At 41.4% G+C, this 19,831-nt stretch overlaps 1 protein-coding gene across 4 annotated transcripts in view; it reads left to right on the top strand.

Moving 5' to 3' along the window:
- The window catches only part of CAMTA2 (calmodulin binding transcription activator 2), a 100,590-nt gene that overhangs the window by 17,016 nt on the left and 63,743 nt on the right, over positions 1–19,831 (top strand). For all 4 annotated transcript variants that reach the window (XM_063449753.1, XM_063449754.1, XM_063449751.1 and 1 more), the window contains 2 exons: positions 4,888–4,955; positions 16,038–16,173. In XM_063449753.1, coding sequence (XP_063305823.1) covers positions 4,888–4,955; positions 16,038–16,173 — 204 coding nt within the window. The remainder of the gene's footprint in view (positions 1–4,887; positions 4,956–16,037; positions 16,174–19,831) is intronic.

Raw genomic sequence — 19,831 nt, 5'->3', positions numbered from 1 at the left:
TGAGATCTATACTGACTCGGATTAGGAATTCTCAGTGAGATCTATACTGACTCGGATTAGGAATTCGCAGTGAGATCTATACTGACTCGGATTAGGAATTCGCAGTGAGATCTATACTGACTCGGATTAGGAATTCGCAGTGAGATCTATACTGACTCGGATTAGGAATTCTCAGTGAGATCTATACTGACTCGGATTAGGAATTCTCAGTGAGATCTATACTGACTCGGATTAGGAATTCGCAGTGAGATCTATACTGACTCGGATTAGGAATTCGCAGTGAGATCTATACTGACTCGGATTAGGAATTCGCAGTGAGATCTATACTGACTCGGATTAGGAATTCGCAGTGAGATCTATACTGACTCGGATTAGGAATTCGCAGTGAGATCTATACTGACTCGGATTAGGAATTCGCAGTGAGATCTATACTGACTCGGATTAGGAATTCGCAGTGAGATCTATACTGACTCGGATTAGGAATTCGCAGTAAGATCTATACTGACTCGGATTAGGAATTCGCAGTGAGATCTATACTGACTCGGATTAGGAATTCTCAGTGAGATCTATACTGACTCGGATTAGGAATTCGCAGTGAGATCTATACTGACTCGGGTTAGGAATTCGCAGTGAGATCTATACTGACTCGGATTAGGAATTCGCAGTGAGATCTATACTGACTCGGATTAGGAATTCGCAGTGAGATCTATACTGACTCGGATTAGGAATTCGCAGTGAGATCTATACTGACTCGGATTAGGAATTCGCAGTGAGATCTATACTGACTCGGATTAGGAATTCGCAGTGAGATCTATACTGACTCGGATTAGGAATTCGCAGTGAGATCTATACTGACTCGGATTAGGAATTCGCAGTAAGATCTATACTGACTCGGATTAGGAATTCGCAGTGAGATCTATACTGACTCGGATTAGGAATTCGCAGTGAGATCTATACTGACTCGGATTAGGAATTCTCAGTGAGATCTATACTGACTCGGATTAGGAATTCTCAGTGAGATCTATACTGACTCGGATTAGGAATTCTCAGTGAGATCTATACTGACTCGGATTAGGAATTCTCAGTGAGATCTATACTGACTCGGATTAGGAATTCGCAGTGAGATCTATACTGACTCGGATTAGGAATTCGCAGTGAGATCTATACTGACTCGGATTAGGAATTCGCAGTGAGATCTATACTGACTCGGATTAGGAATTCGCAGTGAGATCTATACTGACTCGGATTAGGAATTCTCAGTGAGATCTATACTGACTCGGATTAGGAATTCGCAGTGAGATCTATACTGACTCGGATTAGGAATTCTCAGGGAGATCTATACTGACTCGGATTAGGAATTCTCAGGGAGATCTATACTGACTCGGATTAGGAATTCTCAGGGAGATCTATACTGACTCGGATTAGGAATTCTCAGGGAGATCTATACTGACTCGGATTAGGAATTCTCAGTGAGATCTATACTGACTCGGATTAGGAATTCTCAGTGAGATCTATACTGACTCGGATTAGGAATTCTCAGTGAGATCTATACTGACTCGGATTAGGAATTCTCAGTGAGATCTATACTGACTCGGATTAGGAATTCGCAGTGAGATCTATACTGACTCGGATTAGGAATTCGCAGTGAGATCTATACTGACTCGGATTAGGAATTCGCAGTGAGATCTATACTGACTCGGATTAGGAATTCGCAGTGAGATCTATACTGACTCGGATTAGGAATTCGCAGTGAGATCTATACTGACTCGGATTAGGAATTCGCAGTGAGATCTATACTGACTCGGATTAGGAATTCGCAGTGAGATCTATACTGACTCGGATTAGGAATTCGCAGTGAGATCTATACTGACTCGGATTAGGAATTCGCAGTGAGATCTATACTGACTCGGATTAGGAATTCGCAGTGAGATCTATACTGACTCGGATTAGGAATTCGCAGTGAGATCTATACTGACTCGGATTAGGAATTCGCAGTGAGATCTATACTGACTCGGATTAGGAATTCTCAGTGAGATCTATACTGACTCGGATTAGGAATTCTCGGTGAGATCTATACTGACTCGGATTAGGAATTCTCAGTGAGATCTATACTGACTCGGATTAGGAATTCTCGGTGAGATCTATACTGACTCGGATTAGGAATTCGCAGTGAGATCTATACTGACTCGGATTAGGAATTCGCAGTGAGATCTATACTGACTCGGATTAGGAATTCGCAGTGAGATCTATACTGACTCGGATTAGGAATTCGCAGTGAGATCTATACTGACTCGGATTAGGAATTCGCAGTGAGATCTATACTGACTCGGATTAGGAATTCGCAGTGAGATCTATACTGACTCGGATTAGGAATTCGCAGTGAGATCTATACTGACTCGGATTAGGAATTCGCAGTGAGATCTATACTGACTCGGATTAGGAATTCGCAGTGAGATCTATACTGACTCGGATTAGGAATTCGCAGTGAGATCTATACTGACTCGGATTAGGAATTCGCAGTGAGATCTATACTGACTCGGATTAGGAATTCTCAGTGAGATCTATACTGACTCGGATTAGGAATTCTCGGTGAGATCTATACTGACTCGGATTAGGAATTCTCGGTGAGATCTATACTGACTCGGATTAGGAATTCTCGGTGAGATCTATACTGACTCGGATTAGGAATTCTCGGTGAGATCTATACTGACTCGGATTAGGAATTCGCAGTGAGATCTATACTGACTCGGATTAGGAATTCTCAGTGAGATCTATACTGACTCGGATTAGGAATTCTCAGTGAGATCAATACTGACTCGGATTAGGAATTCTCAGTGAGATCTATACTGACTCTGATTAGGAATTCTCAGTGAGATCTATACTGACTCGGATTAGGAATTCTCAGTGAGATCTATACTGATTTGCAGGAGGTTTATGAAGGTCACTGATCTTATCTCATAGAATATCGCTCTGATCTGTTATTTATTGTACAACATCTGACAGATGGGCTAATATTTTAATATATTTCCTCACCAGGTTACACTCTCCAGAACTAATTTGTTGGAGTGGGTGGAATGGAGGATGGTCGTTCCAGGAAGTCTCTTTCACAGCGTGGATAATCTCTGTCATGACTTTAATGAGTGTGACTTTAATCACACTCCATGCTGAGAGACATTCTCTCTTACAGTCTGATATCAGAATGGGTCGCAGGACTTGTAATCAGTAAATCCGGCCGGTATAGAGGGTTCTATCACACTCCATGCTGAGAGACATTCTCTCTTACAGTCTGATATCAGAATGGGTCGCAGGACGTGTAATCAGTAAATCCTGCCAGTATAGAGGGTTCTATCACACTCCATGCTGAGAGACATTCTCTCTTACAGTCTGATATCAGAATGGGTCGCAGGACGTGTAATCAGTAAATCCTGCCAGTATAGAGGGTTCTATCACACTCCATGCTGAGAGACATTCTCTCTTACAGTCTGATATCAGAATGGGTCGCAGGACGTGTAATCAGTAAATCCTGCCAGTATAGAGGGTTCTATCACACTCCATGCTCAGAGACCTTCTCTCTTACAGTCTGATATCAGAATGGGTCGCAGGACATGTAATCAGTAAATCCGGCCGGTATAGAGGGTTCTATCACACTCCATACTGAGAGATTTTGTCTCTTACAATCTGATATCAGAATGGGTCGCAGGACGTGTAATCAGTAAATCCTGCCAGTATAGAGGGTTCTATCACACTCCATACTGAGAGACATTCTCTCTTACAGTCTGATATCAGAATGGGTCGCAGGACTTGTAATCAGTAAATCCGGCCGGTATAGAGGGTTCTATCACACTCCATGCTGAGAGACATTCTCTCTTACAGTCTGATATCAGAATGGGTCGCAGGACGTGTAATCAGTAAATCCTGCCAGTATAGAGGGTTCTATCACACTCAATGCTGAGAGACATTCTCTCTTACAGTCTGATATCAGAATGGGTCGCAGGACGTGTAATCAGTAAATCCTGCCAGTATAGAGGGTTCTATCACACTCCATGCTGAGAGACATTCTCTCTTACAGTCTGATATCAGAATGGGTCGCAGGACGTGTAATCAGTAAATCCTGCCAGTATAGAGGGTTCTATCACACTCCATGCTCAGAGACATTCTCTCTTACAGTCTGATATCAGAATGGGTCGCAGGACATGTAATCAGTAAATCCGGCCGGTATAGAGGGTTCTATCACACTCCATACTGAGAGATTTTGTCTCTTACAATCTGATATCAGAATGGGTCGCAGGACGTGTAATCAGTAAATCCTGCCAGTATAGAGGGTTCTATCACACTCCATACTGAGAGACATTCTCTCTTACAGTCTGATATCAGAATGGGTCGCAGGACTTGTAATCAGTAAATCCTGCCAGTATAGAGGCTTCTATCACACTCCATGCTGAGAGACATTCTCTCTTACAGTCTGATATCAGAATGGGTCGCAGGACGTGTAATCAGTAAATCCTGCCAGTATATAGGGTTCTATCACACTCCATGCTGAGAGACATTCTCTCTTACAGTCTGATATCAGAATGGGTCGCAGGACGTGTAATCAGTAAATCCATCCATTATAGAGGGTTCTATCACACTCCATACTGAGAGACATTATCTCTTACAGTCTGATATCAGAATGGGTCGCAGGACGTGTAATCAGTAAATCCTGCCAGTATATAGGGTTCTATCACACTCCATGCTGAGAGACATTCTCTCTTACAGTCTGATATCAGAATGGGTCGCAGGACGTGTAATCAGTAAATCCATCCATTATAGAGGGTTCTGTTTGATTTCTGTATAATGTGATAAAGCCACTTGTTTCACACACTAATTCATCATTGCTCTTTTCTGCAGGAAATTGCCTCATACCTTATCACATTCGAAAAACACGATGAATGGTTATCTGCTGCTCCAAAAACCAGGTACTAGTGATCAGAGAATATACCAGGAACATTTTTCATTGTGTTTTATAATAGGACAAAATATTAATAATTTAGAACTTTTATACCGACTATTGCATCAAATCCCAATTATACTGTAGGGCTGTTATACAGACTGTTAGAGCGTTAGATCCCTTTATACTGTAACACTGTATTACAGACTGTTAGAGCGTTAGATCCCTTTATACTGTAGGGCTGTATTACAGACTGTTAGAGCGTTAGATCCCTTTATACTGTAGGGCTGTGTTAGAGCGTTAGATCCCTTTATACTGTAGGGCTGTTATACAGACTGTTAGATCCCTTTATACTGTAGGGCTGTATTACAGACTGTTAGAGCGTTAGATCCCTTTATACTGTAGGGCTGTGTTAGAGCGTTAGATCCCTTTATACTGTAGGGCTGTTATACAGACTGTTAGAGCGTTAGATCCCTTTATACTGTAGGGCTATTATACAGACTGTTAGAGCATTAGATCCCTTTATACGGTAGGGCTGTTATACAGACTGTTAGAGCATTAGATCCCTTTATACTGTAGGGCTGTATTACAGACTGTTAGAGCGTTAGATCCCTTTATACTGTAGGGCTGTTATACAGACTGTTAGAGCGTTAGATCCCTTTATACTGTAGGGCTGTTATACAGACTGTTAGAGCATTAGATCCCTTTATACTGTAGGGCTGTGTTAGAGCATTAGATCCCTTTATACGGTAGGGCTGTTATACAGACTGTTAGAACATTAGATCCCTTTATACTGTAGGGCTGTTATACAGACTGTTAGAGCGTTAGATCCCTTTATACTGTAGGGCTGTTATACAGACTGTTAGAGCATTAGATCCCTTTATACTGTAGGGCTGTATTACAGACTGTTAGAGCGTTAGATCCCTTTATACTGTAGGGCTGTATTACAGACTGTTAGAGCGTTAGATCCCTTTATACTGTAGGGCTGTATTACAGACTGTTAGAGCGTTAGATCCCTTTATACTGTAGGGCTGTTATATAGACTGTTAGAACATTAGATCCCTTTATACGGTAGGGCTGTATTACAGGCTGTTAGAGCGTTAGATCCCTTTATACTGTAGGGCTGTATTACAGACTGTTAGAGCGTTATATCCCTTTATACTGTTGGGCTGTTATACAGACTGTTAGAGCGTTAGATCCCTTTATACTGTAGGGCTGTTATACAGACTGTTAGAGCGTTAGATCCCTTTATACTGTAGGGCTGTATTACAGACTGTTAGAGCGTTAGATCCCTTTATACTGTAGGGCTGTTATACAGACTGTTAGAGCATTAGATCCCTTTATACGGTAGGGCTGTTATACAGACTGTTAGAGCATTAGATCCCTTTATACTGTAGGGCTGTATTACAGACTGTTAGAGCGTTAGATCCCTTTATACTGTAGGGCTGTTATACAGACTGTTAGAGCGTTAGATCCCTTTATACTGTAGGGCTGTTATACAGACTGTTAGAGCATTAGATCCCTTTATACTGTAGGGCTGTGTTAGAGCATTAGATCCCTTTATACGGTAGGGCTGTTATACAGACTGTTAGAGCATTAGATCCCTTTATACTGTAGGGCTGTTATACAGACTGTTAGAGCGTTAGATCCCTTTATACTGTAGGGCTGTTATACAGACTGTTAGAGCATTAGATCCCTTTATACTGTAGGGCTGTATTACAGACTGTTAGAGCGTTAGATCCCTTTATACTGTAGGGCTGTGTTACAGACTGTTAGAGCGTTAGATCCCTTTATACTGTAGGGCTGTTATACAGACTGTTAGAGCATTAGATCCCTTTATACGGTAGGGCTGTTATACAGACTGTTAGAGCATTAGATCCCTTTATACTGTAGGGCTGTATTACAGACTGTTAGAGCGTTAGATCCCTTTATACTGTAGGGCTGTTATACAGACTGTTAGAGCGTTAGATCCCTTTATACTGTAGGGCTGTTATACAGACTGTTAGAGCATTAGATCCCTTTATACTGTAGGGCTGTGTTAGAGCATTAGATCCCTTTATACGGTAGGGCTGTTATACAGACTGTTAGAGCATTAGATCCCTTTATACTGTAGGGCTGTTATACAGACTGTTAGAGCGTTAGATCCCTTTATACTGTAGGGCTGTTATACAGACTGTTAGAGCATTAGATCCCTTTATACTGTAGGGCTGTATTACAGACTGTTAGAGCGTTAGATCCCTTTATACTGTAGGGCTGTATTACAGACTGTTAGAGCATTAGATCCCTTTATACTGTAGGGCTGTATTACAGACTGTTAGAGCGTTAGATCCCTTTATACTGTAGGGCTGTTATACAGACTGTTAGAGCGTTAGATCCCTTTATACTGTAGGGCTGTTATACAGACTGTTAGAGCATTAGATCCCTTTATACTGTAGGGCTGTGTTAGAGCATTAGATCCCTTTATACTGTAGGGCTGTTATACAGACTGTTAGAGCGTTAGATCCCTTTATACTGTAGGGCTGTTATACAGACTGTTAGAGCATTAGATCCCTTTATACTGTAGGGCTGTATTACAGACTGTTAGAGCGTTAGATCCCTTTATACTGTAGGGCTGTATTACAGACTGTTAGAGCGTTAGATCCCTTTATACTGTAGGGCTGTTATACAGACTGTTAGAACATTAGATCCCTTTATACGGTAGGGCTGTATTACAGGCTGTTAGAGCGTTAGATCCCTTTATACTGTAGGGCTGTATTACAGACTGTTAGAGCGTTATATCCCTTTATACTGTTGGGCTGTTATACAGACTGTTAGAGCGTTAGATCCCTTTATACTGTAGGGCTGTTATACAGACTGTTAGAGCATTAGATCCCTTTATACTGTAGGGCTGTTATACAGACTGTTAGAACATTAGATCCCTTTATACTGTAGGGCTGTATTACAGACTGTTAGAGCATTAGATCCCTTTATACTGTAGGGCTGTTATACAGACTGTTAGAGCGTTAGATCCCTTTATACGGTAGGGCTGTTATACAGACTGTTAGAGCGTTAGATCCCTTTATACTGTAGGGCTGTATTACAGACTGTTAGAGCATTAGATCCCTTTATACTGTAGGGCTGTATTACAGACTGTTAGAGCATTAGATCCCTTTATACTGTAGGGCTGTTATACAGACTGTTAGAACATTAGATCCCTTTATACTGTAGGGCTGTATTACAGACTGTTAGAGCATTAGATCCCTTTATACTGTTGGGCTGTTATACAGACTGTTAGAACATTAGATCCCTTTATACTGTAGGGCTGTTATACAGACTGTTAGAGCGTTAGATCCCTTTATACTGTAGGGCTGTATTACAGACTGTTAGAGCGTTAGATCCCTTTATACTGTAGGGCTGTTATACAGACTGTTAGAGCATTAGATCCCTTTATACTGTAGGGCTGTGTTAGAGCATTAGATCCCTTTATACTGTAGGGCTGTTATACAGACTGTTAGAGCATTAGATCCCTTTATACTGTAAGGCTGTTATACAGACTGTTAGAACATTAGATCCCTTTATACTGTAGGGCTGTTATACAGACTGTTAGAACATTAGATCCCTTTATACGGTAGGGCTGTTATACAGACTGTTAGAGCGTTAGATCCCTTTATACTGTAGGGCTGTTATACAGACTGTTAGAGCATTAGATCCCTTTATACTGTAGGGCTGTTATGCAGACTGTTAGAACATTAGATCCCTTTATACTGTTGGGCTGTTATACAGACTGTTAGAGCGTTAGATCCCTTTATACTGTAGGGCTGTATTACAGACTGTTAGAGCGTTAGATCCCTTTATACTGTAGGGCTGTTATACAGACTGTTAGAGCGTTAGATCCCTTTATACTGTAGGGCTGTTATACAGACTGTTAGAGCGTTAGATCCCTTTATACTGTAGGGCTGTATTAGACTGTTAGAGCTTTAGATCCCTTTATACTGTAGGGCTGTTATACAGACTGTTAGAGCATTAGATCCCTTTATACTGTAGGGCTGTTATACAGACTGTTAGAGCGTTAGATCCCTTTATACTGTAGGGCTGTATTACAGACTGTTAGAGCGTTAGATCCCTTTATACTGTAGGGCTGTGTTACAGACTGTTAGAGCGTTAGATCCCTTTATACTGTAGGGCTGTGTTACAGACTGTTAGAGCGTTAGATCCCTTTATACTGTAGGGCTGTGTTACAGACTGTTAGAGCATTAGATCCCTTTATACTGTAGGGCTGTTATACAGACTGTTAGAGCATTAGATCCCTTTATACTGTAGGGCTGTATTACAGACTGTTAGAGCATTAGATCCCTTTATACTGTAGGGCTGTTATACAGACTGTTAGAGCGTTAGATCCCTTTATACTGTAGGGCTGTATTACAGACTGTTAGAGCATTAGATCCCTTTATACTGTAGGGCTGTATTACAGACTGTTAGAGCGTTAGATCCCTTTATACTGTAGGGCTGTTATACAGACTGTTAGAGCGTTAGATCCCTTTATACTGTAGGGCTGTGTTATAGCGTTAGATCCCTTTATACTGTAGGGCTGTTATACAGACTGTTAGAGCATTAGATCCCTTTATACTGTAGGGCTGTTATACAGACTGTTAGAGCGTTAGATCCCTTTATACTGTAGGGCTGTGTTAGAGCGTTAGATCCCTTTATACTGTAGGGCTGTGTTAGAGCGTTAGATCCCTTTATACTGTAGGGCTGTGTTAGAGCGTTAGATACCTTTATACTGTAGGGCTGTGTTCGAGCGTTAGATCCCTTTATATTGTAACACTGTATTACAGACTGTTAGAGCATTAGATCCCTTTATACTGTAGGGCTGTATTACAGACTGTTAGAGCGTTAGATCCCTTTATACTGTAGGGCTGTTATACAGACTGTTAGAGCATTAGATCCCTTTATACTGTAGGGCTGTTATACAGACTGTTGGAGCGTTAGATCCCTTTATACTGTAGGGCTGTGTTAGAGCGTTAGATCCCTTTATACTGTAGGGCTGTTATACAGACTGTTAGAGCGTTAGATCCCTTTATACTGTAGGGCTGTTATACAGACTGTTAGAGCGTTAGATCCCTTTATACTGTAGGGCTGTGTTAGAGCATTAGATCCCTTTATACTGTAGGGCTGTGTTAGAGCATTAGATCCCTTTATACTGTAGGGCTGTTATACAGACTGTTAGAGCATTAGATCACTTTATACTGTAGGGCTGTTATACAGACTGTTAGAGCGTTAGATCCCTTTATACTGTAGGGCTGTTATACAGACTGTTAGAGCGTTAGATCCCTTTATACTGTAGGGCTGTGTTAGAGCGTTAGATCCCTTTATACTGTAGGGCTGTGTTCGAGCGTTAGATCCCTTTATACTGTAACACTGTATTACAGACTGTTAGAGCATTAGATCCCTTTATACTGTAGGGCTGTTATACAGACTGTTAGAGCGTTAGATCCCTTTATACTGTAGGGCTGTATTACAGACTGTTAGAGCGTTAGATCCCTTTATACTGTAGGGCTGTTATACAGACTGTTAGAGCGTTAGATCCCTTTATACTGTAGGGCTGTTATACAGACTGTTAGAGCATTAGATCCCTTTATACTGTAGGGCTGTTATACAGACTGTTAGAGCGTTAGATCTCTTTATACTGTAGGGCTGTTATACAGACTGTTGGAGCGTTAGATCCCTTTATACTGTAGGGCTGTGTTAGAGCATTAGATCCCTTTATACTGTAGGGCTGTTATACAGACTGTTAGAACATTAGATCCCTTTATACTGTAGGGCTGTATTACAGACTGTTAGAGCATTAGATCCCTTTATACTGTTGGGCTGTTATACAGACTGTTAGAACATTAGATCCCTTTATACTGTAGGGCTGTTATACAGACTGTTAGAGCGTTAGATCCCTTTATACGGTAGGGCTGTTATACAGACTGTTAGAGCGTTAGATCCCTTTATACTGTAGGGCTGTTATACAGACTGTTAGAGCGTTAGATCCCTTTATACTGTAGGGCTGTATTACAGACTGTTAGAGCGTTAGATCCCTTTATACTGTAGGGCTGTTATACAGACTGTTAGAGCATTAGATCCCTTTATACTGTAGGGCTGTGTTAGAGCATTAGATCCCTTTATACTGTAGGGCTGTTATACAGACTGTTAGAGCATTAGATCCCTTTATACTGTAAGGCTGTTATACAGACTGTTAGAACATTAGATCCCTTTATACTGTAGGGCTGTTATACAGACTGTTAGAACATTAGATCCCTTTATACGGTAGGGCTGTTATACAGACTGTTAGAGCGTTAGATCCCTTTATACTGTAGGGCTGTTATACAGACTGTTAGAGCATTAGATCCCTTTATACTGTAGGGCTGTTATGCAGACTGTTAGAGCGTTAGATCCCTTTATACTGTAGGGCTGTATTACAGACTGTTAGAGCGTTAGATCCCTTTATACTGTAGGGCTGTTATACAGACTGTTAGAGCGTTAGATCCCTTTATACTGTAGGGCTGTTATACAGACTGTTAGAGCGTTAGATCCCTTTATACTGTAGGGCTGTATTAGACTGTTAGAGCTTTAGATCCCTTTATACTGTAGGGCTGTTATACAGACTGTTAGAGCATTAGATCCCTTTATACTGTAGGGCTGTTATACAGACTGTTAGAGCGTTAGATCCCTTTATACTGTAGGGCTGTTATACAGACTGTTAGAGCGTTAGATCCCTTTATACTGTAGGGCTGTATTACAGACTGTTAGAGCGTTAGATCCCTTTATACTGTAGGGCTGTGTTACAGACTGTTAGAGCGTTAGATCCCTTTATACTGTAGGGCTGTGTTACAGACTGTTAGAGCGTAAGATCCCTTTATACTGTAGGGCTGTGTTACAGACTGTTAGAGCATTAGATCCCTTTATACTGTAGGGCTGTTATACAGACTGTTAGAGCATTAGATCCCTTTATACTGTAGGGCTGTATTACAGACTGTTAGAGCATTAGATCCCTTTATACTGTAGGGCTGTTATGCAGACTGTTAGAGCGTTAGATCCCTTTATACTGTAGGGCTGTATTACAGACTGTTAGAGCATTAGATCCCTTTATACTGTAGGGCTGTATTACAGACTGTTAGAGCGTTAGATCCCTTTATACTGTAGGGCTGTTATACAGACTGTTAGAGCATTAGATCCCTTTATACTGTAGGGCTGTTATACAGACTGTTAGAGCGTTAGATCCCTTTATACTGTAGGGCTGTGTTAGAGCGTTAGATCCCTTTATACTGTAGGGCTGTGTTAGAGCGTTAGATCCCTTTATACTGTAGGGCTGTGTTAGAGCGTTAGATACCTTTATACTGTAGGGCTGTGTTCGAGCGTTAGATCCCTTTATATTGTAACACTGTATTACAGACTGTTAGAGCATTAGATCCCTTTATACTGTAGGGCTGTATTACAGACTGTTAGAGCGTTAGATCCCTTTATACTGTAGGGCTGTATTACAGACTGTTAGAGCGTTAGATCCCTTTATACTGTAGGGCTGTTATACAGACTGTTAGAGCGTTAGATCCCTTTATACTGTAGGGCTGTATTACAGGCTGTTAGAGCGTTAGATCCCTTTATACTGTAGGGCTGTTATACAGACTGTTAGAGCATTAGATCCCTTTATACTGTAGGGCTGTATTACAGACTGTTAGAGCGTTAGATCCCTTTATACTGTAGGGCTGTTATACAGACTGTTAGAGCATTAGATCCCTTTATACTGTAGGGCTGTTATACAGACTGTTAGAGCGTTAGATCCCTTTATACTGTAGGGCTGTTATACAGACTGTTAGAGCATTAGATCCCTTTATACTGTAGGGCTGTGTTAGAGCATTAGATCCCTTTATACTGTAGGGCTGTTATACAGACTGTTAGAGCATTAGATCCCTTTATACTGTAGGGCTGTATTACAGACTGTTAGAGCATTAGATCCCTTTATACTGTAGGGCTGTTATACAGACTGTTAGAGCGTTAGATCCCTTTATACTGTAGGGCTGTTATACAGACTGTTAGAGCGTTAGATCTCTTTATACTGTAGGGCTGTGTTAGAGCGTTAGATCCCTTTATACTGTAGGGCTGTGTTAGAGCGTTAGATCCCTTTATACTGTAGGGCTGTTATACAGACTGTTAGAGCGTTAGATCCCTTTATACTGTAGGGCTGTGTTATAGATTTAGATCCCTTTATACTGTAGGGCTGTGTTCGAGCGTTAGATCCCTTTATACTGTAACACTGTATTACAGACTGTTAGAGCATTAGATCCCTTTATACTGTAGGGCTGTTATACAGACTGTTAGAGCGTTAGATCCCTTTATACTGTAGGGCTGTATTACAGACTGTTAGAGCGTTAGATCCCTTTATACTGTAGGGCTGTTATACAGACTGTTAGAGCGTTAGATCCCTTTATACTGTAGGGCTGTTATACAGACTGTTAGAGCATTAGATCCCTTTATACTGTAGGGCTGTTATACAGACTGTTAGAGCGTTAGATCCCTTTATACTGTAGGGCTGTTATACAGACTGTTGGAGCGTTAGATCCCTTTATACTGTAGGGCTGTGTTAGAGCATTAGATCCCTTTATACTGTAGGGCTGTGTTAGAGCATTAGATCCCTTTATACTGTAGGGCTGTTATACAGACTGTTAGAGCATTAGATCCCTTTATACTGTAGGGCTGTATTACAGACTGTTAGAGCATTAGATCCCTTTATACTGTAGGGCTGTGTTAGAGCATTAGATCCCTTTATACTGTAGGGCTGTTATACAGACTGTTAGAGCATTAGATCCCTTTATACTGTAGGGCTGTTATACAGACTGTTAGAGCATTAGATCCCTTTATACTGTAGGGCTGTTATACAGACTGTTAGAGCGTTAGATCCCTTTATACTGTAGGGCTGTTATACAGACTGTTAGAGCGTTAGATCCCTTTATACTGTAGGGCTGTGTTAGAGCGTTAGATCCCTTTATACTGTAGGGCTGTGTTAGAGCGTTAGATCCCTTTATACTGTAGGGCTGTTATACAGACTGTTAGAGCGTTAGATCCCTTTATACTGTAGGGCTGTGTTAGAGCGTTAGATCCCTTTATACTGTAGGGCTGTGTTAGAGCGTTAGATCCCTTTATACTGTAGGGCTGTTATACAGACTGTTAGAGCGTTAGATCCCTTTATACTGTAGGGCTGTATTACAGACTGTTAGAGCGTTAGATCCCTTTATACTGTAGGGCTGTTATACAGACTGTTAGAGCGTTAGATCCCTTTATACTGTAGGGCTGTTATACAGACTGTTAGAGCATTAGATCCCTTTATACTGTAGGGCTGTTATACAGACTGTTAGAGCGTTAGATCCCTTTATACTGTAGGGCTGTTATACAGACTGTTGGAGCGTTAGATCCCTTTATACTGTAGGGCTGTGTTAGAGCATTAGATCCCTTTATACTGTAGGGCTGTGTTAGAGCATTAGATCCCTTTATACTGTAGGGCTGTTATACAGACTGTTAGAGCATTAGATCCCTTTATACTGTAGGGCTGTGTTAGAGCATTAGATCCCTTTATACTGTAGGGCTGTGTTAGAGCGTTAGATCCCTTTATACTGTAGGGCTGTGTTAGAGCATTAGATCCCTTTATACTGTAACACTGTATTACAGACTGTTAGAGCATTAGATCCCTTTATACTGTAGGGCTGTGTTAGAGCATTAGATCCCTTTATACTGTAGGGCTGTGTTAGAGCGTTAGATCCCTTTATACTGTAGGGCTGTGTTAGAGCATTAGATCCCTTTATACTGTAACACTGTATTACAGACTGTTAGAGCGTTAGATCCCTTTATACTGTAGGGCTGTATTACAGACTGTTAGAGCGTTAGATCCCTTTATACTGTAGGGCTGTTATACAGACTGTTAGAGCATTAGATCCCTTTATACTGTAGGGCTGTTATACAGACTGTTAGAGCGTTAGATCCCTTTATACTGTAGGGCTGTTATACAGACTGTTGGAGCGTTAGATCCCTTTATACTGTAGGGCTGTGTTAGAGCATTAGATCCCTTTATACTGTAGGGCTGTGTTAGAGCATTAGATCCCTTTATACTGTAGGGCTGTTATACAGACTGTTAGAGCATTAGATCCCTTTATACTGTAGGGCTGTATTACAGACTGTTAGAGCATTAGATCCCTTTATACTGTAGGGCTGTGTTAGAGCATTAGATCCCTTTATACTGTAGGGCTGTGTTAGAGCGTTAGATCCCTTTATACTGTAGGGCTGTGTTAGAGCATTAGATCCCTTTATACTGTAACACTGTATTACAGACTGTTAGAGCGTTAGATCCCTTTATACTGTAGGGCTGTATTACAGACTGTTAGAGCATTAGATCCCTTTATACTGTAGGGCTGTGTTAGAGCATTAGATCCCTTTATACTGTAGGGCTGTGTTAGAGCATTAGATCCCTTTATACTGTAGGGCTGTGTTAGAGCGTTAGATCCCTTTATACTGTAGGGCTGTGTTAGAGCGTTAGATCCCTTTATACTGTAACACTGTATTACAGACTGTTAGAGCATTAGATCCCTTTATACTGTAGGGCTGTTATACAGACTGTTAGAGCATTAGATCCCTTTATACTGTAGGGCTGTTATACAGACTGTTAGAACATTAGATCCCTTTATACGGTAGGGCTGTTATACAGACTGTTAGAGCGTTAGATCCCTTTATACTGTAGGGCTGTTATACAGACTGTTAGAGCATTAGATCCCTTTATACTGTAGGGCTGTTATACAGACTGTTAGAGCGTTAGATCCCTTTATACTGTAGGGCTGTATTACAGACTGTGGCAGCTGAAAATCTTTTGTCTGTTAAATAGATGATCTGTGAGTAGCTGTGGTTGGCTATTAATGGGATACTAATCACCAAAACCAGTTTAGCTTAATGAAATGATTTTGGCCATTTGAAGGGACACTATAGTCACAAGAACCATTAGAGGTTGATTAAATGTGAATTCACGTTTATGTCAGTGTTCGAAAGGAAGGACATTCCTAAAAGTAGGGAAGTAATGGATATATTCTCCTGCTCTCACCCCATCTAGACCCCAGAACGGTTCGATCATTCTCTACAACCGCAAAAAGGTGAAATATCGAAAAGATGGTTATTGTTGGAAGAAGAGGAAAGATGGTAAAACTACACGAGAAGATCACATGAAGCTAAAAGTTCAAGGAATGGAGGTGAGTTTCTGTAATTAGTGTCTTCCCAGCGACGGACAGTACTAGAGCAGGAATTATACCTGTCGTTAGACACTGTAATTCTCTGTGCATGCAGTTATTATCGGTTTCTGACCAATAGTCCATGTACACAGTTATTAATATTTTGAGTGATAGAGTTTGGTTGCTAAACTTTTCAATTGTATACAACACATGGCTACTCTGCCCTCCCCCTGTTCCTCCCCCACCCTCCCCCTGTTCCTCCTCCACCCTCCCCCTGTTCCTCCTGGCTGTAAATACCTTCATTTAACTGTTCCATCTCAATCTCTGTTCTTCAGGCCTCACTTCACTCTCCCAGAAACAACAATAGTGAAACTACCCGGCTGCTCCTCCAGCTGTTGGAGATTCGCACTCAATTACCTTTTATATTTTTCCAATAGCTGCAACTCCCTGTTAATTTCTTTTAGCCATCACCCCCAAATTTCCAATGCTACCTCTTGTCTCAATTCCTTTAGATTGTAAGCTCACAGGCTATCTAGCCAAGCACTTTGTATAAAAGAGCTTAAAGGGAAACTCCAGTGCCAGAAAAACGATCCGTTTTTCTGGCACTGGAGGGTCCCTCTCCCTCCCACCCCCCAATCCCTGGTTACTGAAGGGGTGAAAACCCCTTCAGTCACTTACCTGGGACAGCGGCGATGTCCCTCGCCGCTGTCTCCGCCTCCGCGACGCTCCTCCTGGTGATTTCGTCGGCCGGTGGGCGAGACTAATCTCGCTCACCGGCCGAGGAGACCTAATGCGCATGTGCGGAAATGCCGCGCATGCGCATTACGTCTCCCCATAGGAAAGCATTGAAAAATCATTTCAATGCTTTCCTATGGGGAATAGAGCGACGCTGGACTGGAGGTCCTCACACAGCGTGAGGACGTCCAGCGACGCTCTAGCACAGGAAACCTGTGCTAGAAACTAGGAAGTGACCTCTAGTGGCTGTCTAGTAGACACCCACTAGAGGTGGAGTTAACCCTGCAATGTAATTATTGCAGTTTATGAAAAACTGCAATAATTACACTTGCAGGGTTAAGGGTAGTGGGAGTTGGCACCCAGACCACTCCAATGGGCAGAAGTGGTCTGGGTGCCTACAGTGTCCCTTTAATTGGCTAGATATCGGGTTACGGACAGAGCCCTCTCTATCTTTTGTATTTGTCTGTGTATATTGTACGTTCTCCACTAATTGCACAGCGCTGCGGAATCTCTTGGCGCTTGATAATTTATTGATTACTGGTATTTATTTATCGCATTGCGTTACAGACTACGCTCGGGGGTTAGCAATCCTTTGTTTTCCTGCAGTACTAGTGATCCGAGGTGTAAGTAGAATCTGTATGATAGAGGCAAGGTACCCCGTTGGACTTCGGTATAGCACTCTGGTCCTATCACTGTTACTATCGATTAGCTTGGTCTAATAACACAAATCTGTATGCACCCATTCGCTGTTTCCAATATATTCCTAAACTCTTTACTTGTACTCCATATTATTATCCTTTCAGCATATCTGTTTTTATTTTCTCCATTGCTAACTCTGAGGTGTAAATATTTAATCAATCATTGATACTTTTAATCATTAAAAAGAATTCAAGTTCTCTATTCCGTAGAATTGATAACACGATGTTATTCAGAATGTAGTATCTATACTACCATCTACTGGCTGACTTGATCCTCGCTTACTTCTCCTGCACTATATTCCACAGATAGATAATGTTTGTCCTTCCTAATAAACGATGTATCCAAACAGTTTCTCACTCTCTTTTTCCCAAGAATGATTTACTAGTTAAGTTGAGATTTACAGAAATTGATTAGAAATCTCGCTGGGAATTATGTTTGTAATGGATACACGTAATTCACAGTTTACCCGTAGATGTGATCAATTTTAAATATTGCTCTACATCAGAGACATATTTTCTCTCAGTGCCATTTTGCATTCTCTCCTCTCTCCTTTTCTATATTTAATTTCTCAATCAATGTGACCTAAAGATGTAATGGGTTAAATCGTCCCATGTAATGTGACATAAGGACAGTGACATGTTTAATGGGTTAAATAGTTCCAAGTATAGTGACATCATTTTCCGATTGAAACCTTGTTTGTCACGGCCCTCTTCACCACTGTTTCCGAATGTCAAATGTGTTCTGTCAGAATTGTTTGTCGTGGTTTACCTATTCTTCAACACTATGTTGGCTCTATATCAATAATTATCATGGTGACATGTTTGTATTAGCCAGTCCCAGTGATTTAATGACAGTGACATGTTTAATGGGTTAAAGGGACAGTCCCATGTAAAGGGATTTAATGACAGTGACATGTTTAATGGGTTAAAGGGACAGTCCCATGTAAAGGGATTTAATGACAGTGACATGTAGAATGGTTTATAGGGTCAGTGCCGTGTACAGTGACATGTAGAATTGTTTATAGGGTCAGTGCCGTGTACAGTGAGATGTAGAATGGTTTATAAGGTCAGTGCGTGTACAGTGACATGTAGAATGGTTTATAAGGTCAGTGCGTGTACAGTGACATGTAGAATGGTTTATAAGGTCAGTGCGTGTACAGTGACATGTAGAATTGTTTATAGGGTCAGTGCCGTGTACAGTGACATGTAGAATGGTTTATAAGGTCAGTGCGTGTACAGTGACATGTAGAATGGTTTATAAGGTCAGTGCGTGTACAGTGACATGTAGAATGGTTTATAAGGTCAGTGCGTGTACAGTGACATGTAGAATTGTTTATAGGGTCAGTGCCGTGTACAGTGACATGTAGAATGGTTTATAAGGTCAGTGCGTGTACAGTGACATGTAGAATGGTTTATAGGGTCAGTGCCGTGTACAGTGACATGTAGAATGGTTTATAGGGTCAGTGCCATGTACAGTGACATGTAGAATGGTTTATAGGGTCAGTGCCATGTACAGTGACATGAAGAATGGTTTATAGGGTCAGTGCCGTGTACAGTGACATGTAGAATGGTTTAGAGGGTCAGTGCCGTGTACAGTGACATGTAGAATGGTTTAGAGGGTCAGTGACATGTACAGTGACATGTAGAATGGTTTATAGGGTCAGTGCCGTGTACAGTGACATGTAGAATGGTTTATAGTGTCAGTGCAGTGTACAGTGACATGTAGAATGCTTTATAGGGTCAGTGCCGTGTACAGTGACATGTAGAATGGTTTATAGGGTCAGTGCCGTGTACAGTGACATGTAGAATGGTTTATAGGGTCAGTGCCGTGTACAGTGACATGTAGAATGGTTTATAGGGTCAGTGCCGTGTACAGTGACATGTAGAATGGTTTATAGGGTCAGTGCCATGTACAGTGACATGTAGAATGGTTTATAGGGTCAGTGCCGTGTACAGTGACATGTAGAATGGTTTATAGGGTCAGTGCCGTGTACAGTGACATGTAGAATGGTTTATAGGGTCAGTGCCGTGTACAGTGACATGTAGAATGGTTTATAGGGTCAGTGCCGTGTACAGTGACATGTAGAATGGTTTATAGGGTCAGTGCCGTGTACAGTGACATGTAGAATGGTTTATAGGGTCAGTGCGTGTACAGTGACATGTAGAATGGTTTATAGGGTCAGTGCCGTGTACAGTGACATGTAGAATGGTTTATAGGGTCAGTGCCGTGTACAGTGACATGTAGA

Source organism: Pelobates fuscus, chromosome 3 (genome assembly GCF_036172605.1).
Source record: "Pelobates fuscus isolate aPelFus1 chromosome 3, aPelFus1.pri, whole genome shotgun sequence".
Lineage (NCBI taxonomy): Eukaryota > Metazoa > Chordata > Amphibia > Anura > Pelobatidae > Pelobates > Pelobates fuscus.
The sequence above is the reverse complement of the archived record's forward strand: the minus strand, read 5'-3'. Positions and strand labels throughout refer to the sequence as shown.